A 19,950-nucleotide genomic window follows, 5' to 3' on the forward strand; every position below is an offset into this window, starting at 1 on the left:
ATGTCAAGAACTGTGATCCAGAGGGACAAAGAATTCTTCGAAGAAAGAGGAAGAGGTGAGGGGGGGCTTAAAATAAAACAATTTAACCCATTTATGATAAGTTTTGTAGCTCATAAACCAAAGTATAAAAATGTAAGGCACAGTGAATAACTAAACATCACCCACCAGCCAGTGCCAAAGAAGCAGCAAAAAAGTCAGCCCAGGAAGCTCAGACCTGCGTGGTCACCCCTGGCTGTGAGCACAGGCCTGAAGATACGCTCAGACACTAGACTTGAGGAGAGAAGGCCTCAGTCACCTGTAGACCACCCACCTTCACCTCATAACCAAGTGTCTGTGGTAGCACCGTCTCAGAGTTAAAAACAAATCAAGAGCAAGAGGTCAGGCCAGCATGTTTTAGCAACTATCAACTGAGACAGATTTTTAGTAAACTGGAACTGACAGTGACATTAATTACACAATGGAAAGATAAGTTCTTAAGTGCTAAGTCACCTGTTTACACCCATGAGGGTGCTATCAGCTCCTAACTCAGGACAACTTCATGCTTTCTGAGCCTTAATAAATGTCAGTCCAACAGAAACTCTTATTCAGTTGAAAATTCACCTTTTGAGTTGAATTTGCTGAAATCCACTGGCAGGTCTCTACAGTGTTCACTTACCCATGTTTGAATTGTATACACATTTAAGATGGAAAGGGTCATGGTACTTAGAAGGCTGGTTTATAACCATGTTTCTAAAACCTTTTAGAGCTAAGGCTTTTAAACGATGAGGATTTCTAAAACACTCCCCACATTTTTCTTTATCTACATTTGGCTATAAATCAGAGTTATACAGATACAAGGTTCTGAACACACATTCAGGAATAACTTAAAAGTAGCTTCATGTTCTATAACTCTGTAAAGGAGTAACCTAGTAAGGAGAGGAGTGGCCAGACCTGTCCCCTCAGCTTAGCACTGCTACTTCAAGATGGCGAACAAGGCAAACTGTCCTCAATTCCTCAGCCCGTTAGCTCCTCTGCCCATGATCATAAAGGGCTGTGACGTGACTGTGACATGACCAAGATGCCATGTGGGTCATCCTAGGTATCAACAGGTGACTTCAACTACAGATCCATTCAGTCGTGTTAATTTGTGATCAGAGCAAGTCAGTTCAATAACTACTGAAAAACACAAGGATGGCTTACAGTGAAAATGAAAACCCAATCTTTTCCATATAATATTCTCAACAAAAGGAAATCCACAGTGCTTCCATCTTGCTCCTTTTATTACACATTCTGAACCCTCCTTGTGTAAACTCTAGGGTACTTTATACTCAGGCTGTTAGAATTATTATTAATCAGTACTTAACCTTTAAAAAAACAAAAAACCCCAAATGCCCCCAAACCAAAACTCTTAATGACTTAATTAACTCTTTTCTTAATGTAGAATGCCTTTAGTTTTTGTTAAGACCAGGGGTCACCATGTGGCTAGGCTGGAGCTCACTATGTTGACCAGGTTGGCCATAAATTCACATAGAACCACGGCCTCTGCCTCCCTCGTGCTAAGATTAAAGGCATGTATTACCATGCTTGGCTAAATGTCCTTACATTTTATAAAAGATCGTCTTAAAACCAAAGCACTGGGCTTATGATAGAGTCTAGTGAGTGTATCTGAAAGGTTTGCTCCTCAGCATGGGGGGTGGGAAATGGGAGTCACTAATTTAACTCAAAAATATCCCAACTTCAGACCTGACTGTAATAGATACAGCATAAGAATGAAGAAAGATTTTCCCTTAATAATTTAAAATATAAATAGTTGTTTTAAGTCCCACTAAAAACATAAAAAGTTCCTGATTGGAGAAGTTTGGGGTTTATATACAGTAATTTCATTCTATGGTGGGACAGAGACTGGGCGTTGTTTGTTTTCCTTAATTGCTTCACAGTCTTCCTCCATTTCAAAATTAATATTCACAAATGAGCTGGACACCACTGTTTCCGGTTGGTCTGTCTGTACAATGGAATCAGCCTGCAGCTTGTTTTGTTGGTATTGTCTTTCTGCTTCTTCTGACATCCTATTTTCTTCTTCTTCTTCCTCCTCCTAAAAATGGGAAATACAGTAATTAAAACAATATATCCAAAAGAACAAATATTCCTTCTCTCAATAGCATCTTTTTTTTCCCAAAAAAAACTATAGTAACATGTCTAATCTAGACATACTTTTGGGGTAGGGATGTAGCTCAGTGGTAAAGTGCATGCCTAAAATACATGTAAGAATCCAGGTTTGATCCCCAGCACCATACACATAGACACACACACACCACAGACACACAGACACACACAGACACACAGGGCGAAAGAGAGAGAACTATTACCACCAAACCAAACCTGCCCCTTTCTTCTGTTCTCAAAGTAAAATAGTTGTTTTAAAAGGTAGATGTCCCAGCACTACTTAGCTTCTGTGAGACTTGAATTGAGTTAGCCTAATAAAGTATCAAAATAGCTACAGTCCTACTTTAATATAAGGTGTCATCCTAGTTAGTTAACAGGTTGGTTCATTCATTAAATGGTATTGAATGACTTGCTTTCCGCTAAGCACCTGACCAATGTATAGATAAGCCCTGGCCTTCCCTCAAGAACTTTACAGTCTAGCAGGGAAGTTAAGGCACATAAGAGAGTGTGATACAGAAGGAAGCACGGCCACTACAGTCATCTCTCTTCACAGCTGAGGTGGCATCTTTTTTGACCCTGAGATCAGGCAGGAAACTTCAGAAGCTATTTACGTGGTCTGAATGAGACCAGGAGGCTCTAATCAAGGTGTACAGTGTCTTCTTTTTTCTTTGTTTTGTTTTGTTTTGTTTGTTTTTTAAAAACCATGTTTGAAGCCACACAACAAATAAAGGTGCTCTTTCTAGGCCTCCTCTAGATCCAGCCCTCCAAGGACATGGCTTCTAGCCATTTACCTAACTCCAGCATACTGTGCGCCCATCAGTACACACCAGGGGCTGTTATGAGCATTTTACACACTAATCCAAGAGTGGATGGATGGACTTCTCATGACAGGGAGCTGAGGCTTATACAAGTTAGTAACTACTTCCCTACTTACACAAGCTGGAAGTTGTTTCTTCATTTTTAAAGTGTCAATACCGAAAGATACATGAAGATCAAATACACATGAGGAGCTTCACTTGTTAGCACTGGCAGACAAGCTGGCATACCTTAGGAAATCTGAATTTTGAAGAATCACAAAGCATATTAATTTGATAAACTAAGCTGTCTTCAGTGGTAGAGCCTTTGTGTGGCATGTAAGTTCCTGTGTTTGATGTCTAGCACTGCACAAAGTGAAGGAGTGACTTTTGGGCTCCTGGGAATCCACATGGCCACGAAGCTCAACGAGTCTCCAAACCATCAATAAAGTGAAAAGAGGAGACACACCTCCTTCTTCATCCGGTAATACTCATCAATGGCATACTGGTATTTTGGGGTGCTGATGCCCAAAACTGATGCAATCTTCTCTCCAAGAAAGTCACACACTAAAGATACAAAAGTTAAAAGACATACAACACCATAAGCACTTCTTGAGCATCTTATGTAATACTAAGAATTTAAGAGTTACTGTTTTATCCTTAAACCGAGTCTTCTCACTTCCGTCCTGGACACCCAGTCCGTTCACATCTCTATCTCCCTGTGTGTTTTGAGACAGTGCCTCACTCTCTAGCAGGGACTTCAGTGTATTTCACCAGCGATCTTCCACCAGCCTCCACAGTGCTGAGATTCCATGTGTGCTGCCAAGGTTGGCACAGTTAGAACTCTTCTCTTACCAAGTACAGGTCTAGTCCTTAGGACAACATACTGTAGTAGAGTATCGCTGGGAAGAGGGCTGGTCTTGCGCCCATGACTTCCTCACCAGAATGGACTGTGCCCTAGAGCTCTGCACCAGAACAAACCCTTAAGTTCTTTTGTCATGTACTCTGTCTCACCAAAATCAGCACCTGACACAGAAGGCTCTGGCGGGCAGTGAGGCCAGGCTTGGTGTCATAGTTGCAACGTGAATAAACAGCCAACATTCCCATACAGAGCTGCGTAAAGCTTGTGTTCTTTTGTCACACTAAACTGTCTCACACACAATACAGGCTCAGGAAATGTTGACTCAAATACTAGCCATAATTTGCTCCAATGAAATAAAAAAGGGACAGAGTCATCAACTAGTTCATTGGAAGCAGTAAATTTTATTCTTTAAACATTAACCTAACTTACATAAATTGATAATGTAGTTCCTTCAACTATCAGTTACATTTCTATTTAAGAAGTGAAATACTGCTAGGACATAGCAGTGGAAGAGTTTTTGCCTGGGATGTACAGGACCAGTTCAGTCCTCAGCAACATGAGAAGCATTACCTGGAAAAAAGCAGGCTTCCCTGTAACTACATGACAGACTAGAGGTAAGATGCTGGTATGCAAGGAGGAAAAAGTAATACAAATACATATATGGTTTAAAAAGGCTTTAGAATAGGCAGTGAGCCATGATGAGATTTTCAGCCATTTGAAACCAAATGTAACAGGGGTGATGACAGCTTTAAAACATATCTGCATTAGTGGTGCCATTTTCCAGGCCTGTTTTCATTATTGCACTAACAGGGTAGCACAGTGTATTCTGTGGAGGTCAGAGGACAGCTTGTGAGGAGGAAGTTCTTCCCTGAGGGATTCCAGGAATCAAGTCTGCTTGTTGGTCTGGCCCTGGGTTGTCTCCTAACACAACTGTAAACTGAAGGCCATTTGTACACGCTAGAGTAATAGCTTTCCAGTGCTGGCTGGCTACCAACAGAGGACAAACAGCTCCCTATTTTGTTTCTGTTTCAGTGGGAACATCTCATTTGATAACGGCCGTGTGCAGAACATATTAGAGCAGTCATATAATATTCAGTTCAAAGGGCAGTACCTGAGAGGGTGGATGTGGCCGCCCGCAGCATGTAAAACCATAAGTAGGGGCCCCAGGTAAGTTTTGTCTGCAACAAGAAGTCAGATTAGCAACATTCATCTGAGAGTATCTTTAAACCAGAGTGAACTAAATGATATGCTTAGCAGGCTTACAAGACATCCATAGGAAGCACTGAAGAACCCAGTCAAATAGAAACCTAAGTATATCCAAATCCACAAAGACACTTCATGGTTCACCCACAGAAGGACTAAAAACATTTAGCAATGGAATGGCGCTGTAACTCAGGCTGGACTGAGTACCTCAGCTTTTCTCCTTTCTTGCTTTTTTGACCTCATTCTTCATAAGAACATCCAGGAGAGTGCACAAAGAAAGGACCTTGCAGATATTGCTAACAAATGTTACAGCAGAAGAATTCTGGTAAAGAAATAGGGGGTAATTAGGAGGATATCAAGTGAGTGTTCAATAGTAAAAAGTATGGAAGGATTAGCTGTTTGGTATGTTTGTATGTATGTGTGTATGTATTATATATGTATATATGTTTGTTTTAAGACAGGGTCTTAACTCTGAAGCTTTGGCTGTCCTGGAACTCACTGCAAAGGCCAGGCTGCCCTCAAACTCACAGAGCTCCACCTGCCTCTGCCCCCTGAGGGCTAGGATGAAAACCATGCAACAACACACTCAAAAGGCATAGTCACAAAAGACTCCAGTCTCCTCCTGTCTTCTTCTTGTTGTTATTTGTTGTTTTTGTTGTTGTTGTTGGTGGTGGTGGTTGGTTGGTTGGTTTTGAAATAGGGTCTCAGTATGAGGCCCTGCATATTCTGGAAATCACAATGTAGACCAGGTTGGTCTTGAACTCACAGAGATCCCCCTACCTCTGTGCCCTGAGTGTTGGGATTAAAGACATGCACCACCATGCTAGACACAATTTCTATAACATAGTATGAAATTTCTATAAAATGTTTTGTGTTGTATGAATAAGAAACTACTTAGAAAAGACAAACTAGGCATAAAAACCCTGGTGTGTAGTGTGTGCATGTAATTCCAGCACAGGGGAGGCAGAGACAGGCGCCTCTCTGGGGCTTGCTGGCCAAACAGCCTACCTAAATGGCAAGCTCTAGATTCCAGTGAAAAATCCTGTCAAAACTCCTTGTCAAACAAAGCAGATAGCTCCAGAGAGCAACACCTGAGCTATGGTCTCCACGCATGCATGCACGGGTACACCAGTATACATGTGAGTACACACACACCTACACAGGCAAAAGAAAACACAAATGTTCCCACTGGACAGTTCTGAAGTTGATTCTAGAGAGAGTAACAGCCAACACCGAAGCAAGGACTATCAACCCTGCTCCGGCTGAGGAGATATCCAGCCTATTACTTGGACACAAATGTTGCTAAGCCAAAAATCACAGGTGGCTCAAGTCTCCCCAGAGCCATGTCACCATCTCAGAAGCACATACCTGGGTCTACACTGTGGCTCTTTCAGGCTTTGAGTTTACAGGTTAAACCACACATTTTTCTGTTCCCTCAAAAATGTGTCTCTGTCTTCCCTCTCAAGACCTTTGATTTTCAAATGACTCTGGTTAATAAAATGGCCGTAGTCCCTAAACCAGTGGTTTTTAGCCTTCCTAAGGTTGCAACCCTTTAATATAGTTCCTCAAGTTGTAGTGACCCTCAACCATAAAATCATTTCGTTGCTACCTCATAAATGTAATTTTGCTACTGTTACTGTAAGGTAACTATCCGATATGCAGGATATCTGCTGTGTGGCCCCTTGGGGGTTGGAACCCACAGGTTGTGAACCTCTCCCTAAATAGGCCTATAATTCAATAAGATCTCCACCGCCTTCTCTTCAGAAGTTGACAAACTAATTAGTTACATCGTACTTTAAGGGACCAAGAAGAACCAGACAATCTTGAAAAGAGAAAAAACTGAACAATCCCAGTACTCACATTTTCAGTCTCACAATCGATACCAAAGACAGGAGAGTGCTCCTGGATGCCAGCATCCCAGAAGACAAGAGGCCAGGAAGGGTATTGGTACAAGAACAGACTCACAGAACTAATGGAAGCCTTAAGTCCAGCATAAAGCCATGTCCAATAGTCAAAGGGATTACCAAAGGCAGCAAGATCATTCATGGTGGTTTGAATAAGGATGGCCCCCATAGACTCAGATTTGAATGTGTGATCACTAGGGAGTAGAGCTATTTGAAAGGATTAGAAGGCGTGGCCTTGTTGAAAGAAGTGTGTCATTGTAGAGTGGGCTTTGAGGTTTCAAAAGCTCAAAGAGTCTGTCCACATCCTCCCTTCTTCCTGCCATCGGATAAGGATATATATAGCTCTCAGCCAACTCTCCAGCATCATGTTTGCCTCTGTGCTACCATGCTTCCCACCACGATGACAGTGGACTAAACCTCTGAAAAGATAAGCAAGCCCTCAAATGTTTTCCTTTATAAGAGTTGCCTTGGTCCTGGTGTCTCCACAGCAACAGAACAGTAACTAAGACCCTACTTGAAGAAAGAGATTTTTCAAATTACACTGTGAAGGCTGGAAAATCACATGGCAAAGTATGACATCTGACCCTCACCCATATCATATACAAAATTAACTCAGAACAGATGTGGCTGCTGGCGTCTGTGAGCACACCTGTAATCTCAGCATTCAAGAAGCTGAAGCAGGAGGATAACCTTGAATTCTGAGCAAGCGTTGGCTCCAGGTTGTTGTAAAACAAAACCAGTTCCAAAGACCTGGATGTAGAAACTATACTTGCAAGGCCTCTATGCAGTTCAGTGAGCCACAACCTCACTCTGGTGCCTAGGCTGGTCTAGCCTTGAACTTGGTACTTTCCACACCCAGTCTGACACTAGAAACTTAAAAAGAAAAAAGGCCTAAGAATTAACTCTAGCTGGGTGTGGTAGCAACCTACCTCAAATCCTAGCACTCAGGAGACATAGGCACTGCACATACATGGTACACAGTCATACAGGCAGGCAGAACACCCACACACATGAAAATGAAAGTGGAAAAAAAGAACAAAAAGTGGTGTAGCCACAATGGAAAGTGATCGGGCAAAGTTCCTCAAGGAAGGAATGAAATGTGGTATAGTCACACAATAAGGATTATCCGGGTATTCTGTAATATAATAAAGGAACAAAGCACTAGCACATGCTATACATGAATGAACCATGAAAACATCAAAGGAAAGAAGACAGACAGCACAGGAGGCTGTGCTAACAAGGAAATCTACGTACGCACACAGAGACTGTCCAGGAATGAGGGAGGACACGGAGGGTAGAAAGGGAGGAACGCTTTTCCAGATGGCATAGATGTGCTAAAACCGCCTGTGCCCAGGCTGTGCCATGCTAACTACTACTAAATTATACTTTAAACAGGTGAAGTTGTACCGCATGCAAGCTGGAGTTCAACTGAATCCATAAGTGGTAAAGATTCGGACTTTCTCTGACAATGTGCCACTCTTGTTTCTATGGAAACTCTGAATAGCTTTTGAGACAATGGGGTTTTATTGGGGGGGGGAGGCTTTCTTTTTTTCACCCCACTTTGAGACGGAGTCTCATATATTCCAGACTAGCTTCAAACTTGCTATATAGCTGAGGCTGGCCCTGAACTCCTGACCCTCCTGCCTCCACCTCTTGCCACATCAGCTGAAAATGATTTTAAAACATTGAAATATCTTTTAAATGATTTATTTAACTTTATTTTATAGGCATTGGTCTAAAGGCATTAGATCCCTTGGCACAGGCAGTTGTGGGCTGCTATGTGGGTGCTGGGAACTGAGCCCAGGTCCTTTGGAAGAGCAGACAGTGCTCTTAACCACTGAGCCATCTCTCCAGCCCTAGAGACAAACATTTTTAAGACAGCTCTAACTAATTTCTCCAGAGTGCTTTAAAAGAAAAACATTTATCCAAACAATCCTTCTACTTTATGGATTACCTCTAATATTCAACATGTCTGGCTACTCTGAGTATATTGTACTTTTAATATTTTCTGTACTATAGAATGTGGAAATGGGTTTTTTGTTTGATTTTTTAAGGGGCTGGGGCAGTTCTGAGACTCCATTTCTCTATGTAACAGACCTGGCTATCCTGGAACTCTGTTTGTAGAACAAATTGGCCTCAAACTTACGGAGATCCACCTGTCTCTGCCTCTTCAGTGCTGGGATTAAAGGCGTAAGTACTGAGCCTGGCATGGAATTTCTTTTCTTTTCTTTTCTTTTTTTTTTTTTAAGATTTATTTATAAGTAAGTAAGTAGTATACTGTAGCTGTCGTCAGATGCACCAGGAAAGGGCATCAGATCTTTTTATGGATGGTTGTGAGCCACCATGTGGGTGCTGGGATTTGAACTCATGACCTTTGGAAGAGCAGTCAGTGCTCTTACCCACTGATCCATCTCTCCAGCCCCAGGAATTTCTTTTCTTAATAGCTAAAAATTTACTCAGCTAAACCTTATAAAAATTAACATCTTAAATTAAATATAATTTTTAAATTCTCTAATATGTTTCTAGGTTTCATTTATAGCACGTTTAGAGCCTTCTTAATTATAGGGCACGTATTTGTTCATTGACCGTACCCCCACACAGTTTATACAAGCCCCTGCCCCATCTACACCAGGACCTCTCAGAGGTGCCCGCTGTATACGCAGGATCAGTGGACTTTGCTACCTCGAAGAACACTCATTCCGTGAACTGAAAGGGATTCAGATTCAAAAGCTGCACTTACTAGAGCCTCCCACAAGTTCACACTGCTAACGAGCTCTGCTACAAAGAAGCAGAACTGGTTCAGGCCACTGAAACATTGGAAATATTTCCATACTATGTAAAAATAATGTTTTCTACCAATCCTAATGGATGGTAGTTGGTTTAAACTCCAAACAGTTCCTTCGTTCAATGTTGAAGGAACAAAGCGAGGCAGGCCAAGCCGTGGTGGCGGGCGAGCGAGCGAGCGAGCTTACCGGGTCGACGGTGGGCAGCACGTCTTTCTTGTCCAGGCTGTCCACCTCGTCCTCGTCGGTGCTGTACTCCTCCATCGTCTCCCCGCTGACGAAGTGGATGACCCTCCTCGGGACTTTCTTCTTTTTTCCCAGGACTCCCAGTTCTACATTCTCAAATCCTCTTTCATTACTCATCTATGTCAATGAAAAGTTAAGAACATGAGTTTTGAGTGAGTCTGTCTTCCAGTGTATATCTAACAGGTGTTTGATTGTTTTATTTTAAAGATTGAAGAAACTAGAAAGATCCTTAAGCAATTTAAAAAATTATACACCCCAGGAATCCTAAATCCAACTCCTTTTAGGGCCAAGAAGTTTCCCAAAACTGATAAAACTCTATGGGGATGAAGGCTCCTGAGAGGATGCATGGCCCAACTAAAGGCATTTAAAGTGAGAGAGACCTATTTTTTAGATTTATTTTTATGTGCATGAGTGTTTTACCTGAATAATATTGTATGTATACTGCATGTGTGCCTGGGCCCACACTGGATCCCCATCCCTGGGAGTTACAGATGGTTGTGAGCCACCATATGGGTGTGAGTAACCAAATCCAGGTCCTCTCTGAAAGTAGCAAGAGTTTGTTTTTTGTTTTTTTTTTTTTTTTTGATATATTCTTAATTTAAATTTCAAGTGATTTTCCCTTTCCTGGAACCCTCTCTCCGAAAGTCCCATAAGTCCTCTTCCCTCCCCCTGTTCCCCAATCCACTCCTTCCTGCTTCCCTGTCCTGGTATTCCCCTACACTGCTGCACTGCGCCTTTCCAGGACCAGGGGCCCCTCCTTCCTTCCTTCTTGGGCACTATTTGATATGTGAATTGTTTCTAGGGTATTCCAAGCTTCTAGGCTAATATCCATTTATCAGTGAGTGCATACCATGAGTGTTCTTTTGAGACTGGGTCACCTCACTTAGGCTGATGTTCTCCAGTTCCATCCATTTCTCTAAGAATTTCATGAATTCATTGTTTTTAATAGCTGAGTAGTATTCCATTGTGTATATATATCACATTTTCTGTATCCATTCCACCGCTGAGGGACATCTGGGTTCTTTCCAGCTTCTGGCTTTTATAAATAGGGCTGCTATGAACATAGTGGAGCATGTGTCCTTATTACATGCTGGGGAATCCTCTGGGTATATGCCCAGGAGTGGTATAGTGGGGTCTTCTGGAAGTGTCATGCCCAGTTTACTGCGGAGCCACCTCTGAAGCCTGAAGCGCAGGGGAGGATTTTAAACATTGTGCCAAAGAAAGTCTAAAAACCCATCAGTGTTCTATACCTGAATTTTCAGATAACTTGGTATTATCTGTATATATGTATGTAACAACAGGGTTTTTGTTGTTGTTTTGTTTGTTTGTATGTTTTTTAACAAAGAGATGTGTTTGGGGGTAGGGAATCTATGCACTAATTGTATTACGGTCTGAGGATATCAAAGTATCATCCATCATTGTTTTTTAAGACAGGATCTCTTCTTGGTCCTGAACTCTCTAAGCAGGACAGACTGGTTGGCTAGCAAGCTGGGACCCACCTGTCTCTGCCTCACCAGTGCTGGGATTATAAACTAAAAACAAAACAAAACAAAACAAAACAAAAACATGTCTCAGGGATGGAACTTGTTGTCATCCTGTCCTAAGTCATAAAGACTAGCATAAAATTCCTGTTAATCCTGACTTTTTGACAGTTTTTAAAATCTAAAAAACAGAAAGCCTAAAACATGATTCACAGGTTTTTTTTTTTTTGAGTACCAAAAGTACGTAAGTATAAAAATTTTGACTAACACTTGGTATGAAATAATTTTAGTGGCATTTAATTATCACAATTCATATAAAAGATTTATGACAGCTATGGTAGTATAAGCCTATAATCTCAGCATTTAGGGAGAGCCAGGAGGATCAGTGGTTCAAGGCCAGCCTCTACCACACAGCAAATTTGAGGTAAGCCTGAACTATAAGAGATCCTATTTTAAAAACCAAGCAAAAGAAGGTGGGGCACAAAAGAGGTGGGGCACAACAACCCTTGCTGCTCTGAAGAGGATCTAAGTGTGGTCCCAGTACATACAGGCCAGCTTACAACCACCTTAACTCCAGAGTCAGGGAACCCGACACCCTCATCTGGCCTCCGTGGGCAGCAAGCGTACATGGTACACAGACAGACATGCAGGCAACACACTCATACACATACTAACAAAAATTAACCATTGTTTTTGACACGGTAAATCTCAAATTGTAGGCCCATCATTTTAGGCAAACCCTGTGTAAAAGTCAAGTAGTAATATCTTAGGTTTTACAGAGTAGCTAACAGCAGTTCTCAGCCTGTGGGCTGTGACCTCTTTCAGGGGACCCAACACTTAGTTACCAAGCACACTCATGGCACCCATACATAAAAAAAAGGCAAAATATTCATACACATAAAACGTCTATTAAAAAGTAATTTACTGCCAGTTATATAAATTTCATTTTCAAAAAAAAATCCAAATATCTGAAAACATAATTTTCTAACAGTAGTAAAGTAAGAAATATAATGTCCATTATATAATGGTTAACCATTACTTTATGGTTAACCATAATATAAGTCTTGAGTCTCAGGAGCAGTGGGATTTTGTTGTTTTGTTTTGGAGACAGATCTCTTCCTCTTTCCTGTCTCTCTCCTGTTTTTAATAGGTACTGTCTTTCTTGTAGATGCCCACAATGCTTTGGTCTTCTTTTAAAATAAACACAACACCTGGCTGGGCAGTGGTGGCGCACGCCTGTAATCCCAGCACTCTGGGAGGCAGAGGCAGGCGGATTTCTAAGTTTGAGGTCAGCCTGGTCTACAGAGTGAGTTCCAGGACAGCCAGGGCTATACAGAGAAAGCCTGTCTTGAAAAAAACAAATCCAAAAAAAAAAAAAAAAAAACCCCAAAAACCACAATACCTGGAATTATTCTGTTATCTCCCTCAACTGGGATTTTAGCCGCATGGCGTAGGTACTACCACACCCTTTGGTCAACAGCAGCTCTTGGTGCGCAGAGACAGCAGCACCTCTCCCTGGAAACAGGCACTAAGGAAAGGAATTGAGCTGAAACCTAACTCTTCAGCTGTACTGAGGCCGAGACTCTGTTAAAAGTCCATTCAGAAAAGAGTCTGGATACAGTGTCCCATCAGATCCTAGGTGGCCTGGTAGGGCCCAGGTAAGAATATGGTGTGTCTACTGTTTCTCCTCCTTGCCTGCACTGTGCTGCAGGTTGGCCTTCCTCCCTCCCTTTCCCACCCCCTTTCTCCTTTGTGAGGCAGGATTTCATTGTGTAGCCAAGGCTAGTCTACCATTCAAAATGTAGCCTGAGCTGGCCTTAAGCTCACAGCAACCCTCCTGACTCAGATTCCCAAATGCTAGGATTACAAAGATAAGCCCCCACACTCGGATGGGGTTGCTCTGTTTGTTTAAGAGAGCGAGGAGGAATATAAGTCATCAGTAGCCTCTTCCACCTCCCGGCTCTCAACAGACCTCTTCCTCAAACTGGGCAAACCCCTTCAGTTCTCAGAGGTGTTTTTAGTTCAGTAATATGACTAAGAGTAAAAAAAAAACTGGTGAATTCCAAGAGTCTCTATCTGTGGTGTGAGTTTGTATTAACAAGGACGCAGTGTGTACACAGAATCCTTTGTCACTTGTGTAATGGGAACTCAGGAGAAAAGGCCATGGGGTATTCCGGGGAGGGTTACCCTTTTCTCTATTGACGTCACTGTTTAAATATTTATTTTTAATCAAGACTATGAAAACTGAGGCTGGAGAGATGATTCAGCAGTTAAGAGCACTCCGTCCTCTTCAAAGGACCTGAGTTCAGTTCCCATCACCCACGTCAGATGGCTCGCCACTGCTGAAACTCCAGCACCACACATTCAACCCTGCCTGCCTGAGGGGCCCAAACATACAACGACACACACACACACACACACACACAAAAGACTATTTTTTGGAAAGACTGAAAACCCTGTGGCCTAGCATTCCCCCCCCCCCCCCCCACCTCTTAAGGTAACAAGATGCCATCTTGGAATGAGCCTTAGCCCTGGAAGCTAGAGCAAAATACATGGGTGGCCAGGTCTACGGTGACTGGCACCGTCCTGTTAGCACTCCTGAGGGGAGGGCTGGGAGACCCCTATCTGGATGTCGGCCATCGATCCTCCCCTAACTGCAAATGCTCTTGGGAGATTTGAGACTACATCTAGAAGCAAAAGGCTGATTAAATGAGAGGCTCTATGGACTCAGCACCTGTGACAGGATGGGACAAGATGGTGGTCCAACTGCTTGGGTCACCTGTGCTCCTGTGAGGAACTCATCCCTATTCTGTAAGAAGACCTGATAAACAGCCTCACCAGGATGGACGCGGTAAACCTGCATTCCGGTGTGTCGGTGGTGCCCATCTCGGGTAGTTGGAGGTTTGCTTGTGCTTCCCCATGAGAAGTTAACATAACAACTAAATATTAAAGCAAAGCAAGGAGCCACTCCTGAAGTAAGAGGCAGCAGGCTGAGGACGATTGTGCTTCCTCTGTGATCAGGTGATGCAGGAGTGAGCGCAGCAGCACAGCCAGCAGAGAAATGAAGCGCTCCGAGTCAGCTGGGCAGTGTGGAGAGCCTCCCCTCAACCACCTCATTCTAACACCGTGGTGGCCCACGCAGGGGGCCTCACACTGCTGGCAACCCTCCTCAAGCCTCCTAAGTGCCTGAACTCTGGATGAGAGTCCACAGAGGCTCAGATGTAGAGCAGATTACAACTTAAGCGATGTACTCACAGTCAGAGCAGAAGTCAGGAACCGGTAGTTTTGGAGAAGTGCCCAACCAACACTCGACTATTTATTGTAAAATATGAAGTTACTGAAAAAGCACCTTTCTTACAAGAGGTAGAATTCAGAAGTGTTGTGGGTTTTTTTTTGTTTTGTTTTGTTTTGTTTTTGTTTTTTGGAGACAGGGTTTCTCTGTATAGTCCTGGCTGTCCTGGAACTCACTCTGTAGACCAGGCTGGCCTCAGAACTCAGAAATCCGCCTGCCTCTGCCTCCCAAGTGCTGGGATTACTAGCGTGCGCCCCCACGCCCGGCGAATTCTGAGTTTTTAATAGCCAAAGTTAAATGTCCTCCTGCGGTAAGTTTTAAAGCTATTTTCTTTTTCCTAAACTAGTGATGACTGAGACAGCCCCCAGCAGCCTCTAGTGGCTTATGTGGATTTACAGTGTGGCCAGTCATAACTGGGGGACAGTATGAAGGGCAATGATAGCCCAGTTGCTAAACACCTGAGTTGTCCTATGATCTTTCCTTCTCTCTCTTTCTCCCTCCCCATCTAACACACCACACACCCCAATTATAAAGTAAAGAGAATGTAAAACACTTCACTAGTAGTTTTTTATTACTTATATGCGGAACCGTTTTTCTCCAAAGGATTAAAATATATTAAAGTTAGTATCACAAGATTATTTTACTGTCTTAAGGTATCGTCCTTTCCTTGTGATTTACAATTGCGGTTAGCACATGTCTGTGTTGAGCTGAGCATGTCACCTCATCGGTGAACCCATCTCCAGACGTTGATATAGAAGGATTAGATGAACTGAAGACTAAAAGTCTCAGCGAGGGTTGTCCAGATCAGACTGCTTTAACTGATGTGGTCAGACAGCCTGAGGGTGAGCACTGCAGAGTTCCCCGAGTCTGGGCCCTGGGCTGAGTAGACTGAGCTAGCTTATAGTGCATATGCTATTCACTAAACCCTGGTTCCTCGCCGCCGCCGCCGCAAGGCGGACCCCGACTTAACAGCCCTGGGTTGTCGCCCCTGGCTTTAGGCTACTTTAAGGACAGTCAGCCTTTCCGGGACACGCCTGTTTTCTCTCTCTGGCAACCGGTGGCTGGAGTCTCCCCGGAAAGCCCGGGCACGGAGGCCGCGGCGCCTTGCCTCGGCAACCGCTATTTACCCAAGCAAAATGAGGACACGGAAAGTAACCCCGAAATGTCCAGAGGCTGCCCCTCGCCGCCCTACCTGCCGTGTCGTGTCTCCGAACGCCGCGGCGGCCGCTGCCTCGGTTTCTCCCGCTGCCGCGCATCCCGACTCACGGTCCATCGTCACCGCCGGCCCGGGCAGCGGCGACACGGAGGCTAGTCCGAGGAACGCTCCCCACCGCCCGCACGAAGGATTCTACCGGATCGCCCAGGCCGCCCGGGCTGCAGCACCTAGTACACCCTCCCGGCGAAGGCGGGCCCGGATCGCCGGCGCTGGGCGGGGCGGGGCGGGGCGGAGCCTTCGCAGCTTCCGCGGGCACGGGGCGTGGCCTCTGCAGGTACCGCCCCTACCTGCGTCGGATAATCACGCGGGCTGCACAGGGCTCCATCTGGGACTGAGACCCACCACACCCACTCCCAGCTGGTAAAACCGGAATTGCATTCTAGTCGAAAGCTGAGAAGGAAGCGCTGGCTCTAAAGCTCTACAAAGCACCGCTCACTTTACGTGTTCCATTTATCATGAAATGCCCTTGAAATAAAGACCCGAAGGTGGACTTTACTTACAGTATGCTGGGGAATGGGGATTTTATTATACAACTGTGTGTCCTAGTGTTCAACCAAATTAAAGAAATCATAGCCGCAATAATTACTATTTCTTGGTTTTCTTTTTGAGACAAGGTCTCATGTAGCCTAGTCTGGCATCAAAAACTTCCTAAGTAGAGGATGTATGTTGGAATTTGAGTCAAGTGTCACAACGTTGCTGAGGTATTAACTTATCATTACATGATTTCGACATGATGCTAGCTGGAACACTTCCAGGTAAATAGCCTTTTATTAACACGAAGATCTTCACTAATACATAGAAAGACAAAATAGAAAATACAGGCTAGCCTGGTGGACCACACCTGTAACCACAGCACTCCCGTGAAAGAGGTGGGGTGGGGGGATGTGTGTATCAAGGAGACAACTCCATATATAATAAGCCCGAGGCCATCTTAGGCTATATGAGACTGTATCAAACAATATTTGTAAAAACAATACACATTCTTTTTGACCAAAGAAGTGCGATGATCTAAAGCTCCCTGTACGTGTTTCTCTTCAGTTGGAAGGGTGTCCTGGGACGCAGAAGCTCAGGAACCACACAGCTGAGGGAGAAGGTATCCCAGTGGAAGGGCATCCTGGGACACAGGAGCTCAGGAGTCACAAAACTCTCTCTGGGAGGAAGCCTCCTCAGCTTCCCAGCTGATCCCCAGCTGAGCTGAGTCAGGAGCCTCAGCCCTGCTCTAGCTTTGCTGCTTCTTGACTTTCCTGCTTGGCTCCTTCCGACTAGAGAGTCACACCGAGCAGGAAATCTAACAAACGAGATTTAATGGAGGATCCAGGGTGTGGAAGGACAAATCGAGGGATGGCTGCCCTCTGCTCCCAGGAGTGGAGAGCAGGATACTGGACAAAAGGCAGAGCTTAGATAGAATTTCTTAGGGGGCAGAGACAGAGATTTTCAGATTGAGGATTGGTAGGATTTCAAGTCCTGAGTTGGGGGAGCTCAGGGATTGGTGGCTTTTTTTTCACGCCCCCTTTCCCTGCATCAGGCCCACAGTTAGGGTGGGAAGTCCTTCCCAGCTGAATCCCGCCTTTGCTCAGACACCATCTCTGCAGCTGCTGGGGAAGCTGGAGAGGAGCTGCTGCCACTGTGGACAGCTCCTGTAGGCTGAGGCTGAGGCAGGTACAGCCTCACCACCGTGGACAGATCCTCATGACAGCAGTAGGCTGAGGCAGGAAAACTGTCCTGGACAGCTCCTGTGAAGGCTTCAGGCCTAGATGCTGCCATGCCTCCATTCTGACAGGAGCAGCCATTTTTGATAGTTCCTGCTGGGTCACCTCACCTCTGCCACACCTCTGGCGGTGGGGGCGCACCCCTGTAATCCTAGTACTCTGGGAGGCAGAGGCAGGCGGATTTCTGAGTTCGAGGCCAGCCTGGACTACAGAGTGAGTTCCAGGACAGCCAGGGCTATACAAAGAAACCCTGTCTCAAAAAAACCAAAAGAACCCCAAACAAACAGACAAAAAAAAAAAAAAAAAAAAAAACACCAAAAAAAAAAAAAACCAAACCAAAACAAACCAAACCAAACCAAAAACCCAAATGTGTCAGAAATGTCAATATTGTGTATAGATGTCTTGCCTGCAAGTACTTCTGTGTACCAGATGTATGCAGTCCCTGTGGTGGGCAAAAGGTGTTGGGTCCCCTAAAACGAAGAATTACAGATGGTGGAAAACTGCTATGGGGGTGTTGGAATTGAACCCTGTCCTCTAAAAGAGCAGTGGTTATGTTAACTGCTGAGTCCACCCAGGTCTGGTAACTTTGTAACTCTTGATTTGATTGGATCAGACACACAATCTCACCGAGGTCAGCTTATATCTCTTGGCAATCTGTTCCTGGAGCTTTTCTTTCCTTCATTCTCTCGGCTATAAGTTTAGCATAGTCTGTAACTTTCAAGATTTATTTATTTATTTGTTTGTTTGTTTTTCCCAGACAGGGTTTCTCTGTGTAGCCCTGGCTGTCCTGGAACTCACTCTGTAGTTCAGGCTGGCCTCCAACTCAGAAATCCGCCTGCCTCTGCCTCCCAAGTGCTGGGATTACAGGTGTGCGCTGCCACCGCCGCCACCACCACCACCACCGCCGCTGCCACCACCACCCGTCTAAAATTTATATGTAAGTACACTGTAGCTGTCTTCAGACACCAGAAGAGGGCGTCAGATCTCCTAGGGATGGTTGTGAGCCACCATGTGGGTGTTGGGATTTGAACTAAGGATCTTCGGGAAAGCATTCTTGCTCTAACCAGCTGAGCCATCTCTCCAGCCTCTGTAGCTTGTTTTCTGTAGCTTTGTTTCTTCAGAGCCCTACACTGGCGTCTGTGTTACAGGACAGCTGAATCTTGGGTGCTTTGGGCACTTCTTAATGCCAGGCATATCTTAATTATTCCCAAAGAGCAGCTACTATATGCAATTTCTTACCTGTTTTCTTTTTTTAAACATTTATGATCTAACCACTATTGATAAATACAGTTTTAGGCTAATAAAAATCCTGTAAGCAAAGTGAAGCTAAAAGATATGTATGTTCAATTGGAGAAAACGAGAGTTGTAAAATATAAGAAACACATACCAACCAGCCAGTGCTGCACACCTTTAATTCCAGCACTTGGGAGGCAGAAGCAGGAAGATCTCTGGTCTGGGCTGTTACTCAGAGAAACCTTCTCCAAAAACAACCAAACACACACACACAAATAAAAATAAAAAACTCAACAAAAAACAAACAAAAACCCTAAAAGAAAACAAAAACAACTTAGATGATAGGCTCACATTAATAAAGTATTAATAATTATACTAACAAAGGTACAGTTTCACTTTAAAGGCATAAAATTACCTGGCGATCAATATCCTGATGCAGACTGAGTCAGTACAGGCAGTTAGCCTAAGACCATAGATGAGCAAAGTACTCAACAATAAGCATAGATAAATCTCTCTCCTAGCAAAATGTTGGGAGAAAACTAGCATAGAACATTCAGCATACATCACCTGTGATGGTTTGTATATGCTTGGCCCAGGGAGTGGCACTATTAGAAGGTGTGGTCCTGTTGGAGTAGGTGTGTCACTGTGGATGTGGGTTTTAAGACCCTCATCCTAGCAGCCTTCAGATGAAGATGTAGAACTCTCAGCTCCTCCCACACTGTGCCTGCCTGGACACTGCCATGCTCCCTCTTTGATGATAATGGACTGAATCTATGAACCTGTAAGCCAGCCTCAATTAAATGTTGTCCTTATAGGAGTTGCCTTGGTCATGGTGTCTGTTCATAGCAGCAAGACCCTTACTAAGATATCACCTAATTACTACAATAATATGCCATAGGCTAGACAACTCATCTCGAGCTAAAGTTTAAGCTAATCTCTTAGCAACTGAGATGTCAGTCATACCAGTAACTTTCAGTACCAAAGCAAAGGATATTAAGATGACATTTGCTGGGCGGTGGTGGCGCACACCTGTAATACCAGCACTCTGGGAGGCAGAGGCAGGTGGATTTCTGAGTTCGAGGCTA

General features: G+C 44.1%; 1 protein-coding gene across 2 annotated transcripts in view; it reads right to left on the bottom strand.

Moving 5' to 3' along the window:
- Positions 1–1,187: 1,187 nt before the first annotated feature.
- LOC127687323 (signal recognition particle 54 kDa protein) overlaps positions 1,188–19,950 on the bottom strand; it is a 157,032-nt gene continuing 138,269 nt past the window's right edge. The window contains exons 1-5 of one of the 2 annotated variants that reach the window (XM_052185838.1): positions 15,900–16,140; positions 9,878–10,051; positions 4,910–4,976; positions 3,406–3,503; positions 1,188–2,071 (exon numbers count right to left, since the gene is read on the bottom strand). In XM_052185838.1, the coding sequence (XP_052041798.1) occupies positions 1,865–2,071; positions 3,406–3,503; positions 4,910–4,976; positions 9,878–10,051; positions 15,900–15,980 (627 nt within the window). In that variant the 5' untranslated portion in view covers positions 15,981–16,140 and the 3' untranslated portion in view covers positions 1,188–1,864. Of the gene's footprint in view, positions 2,072–3,405; positions 3,504–4,909; positions 4,977–9,877; positions 10,052–15,899; positions 16,141–19,950 lie in introns of those variants that run through there. The other variant, XM_052185839.1, reaches the window with a different exon arrangement.

Source organism: Apodemus sylvaticus, chromosome 6 (genome assembly GCF_947179515.1).
Source record: "Apodemus sylvaticus chromosome 6, mApoSyl1.1, whole genome shotgun sequence".
In the NCBI taxonomy this organism is placed as follows: domain Eukaryota; kingdom Metazoa; phylum Chordata; class Mammalia; order Rodentia; family Muridae; genus Apodemus; species Apodemus sylvaticus.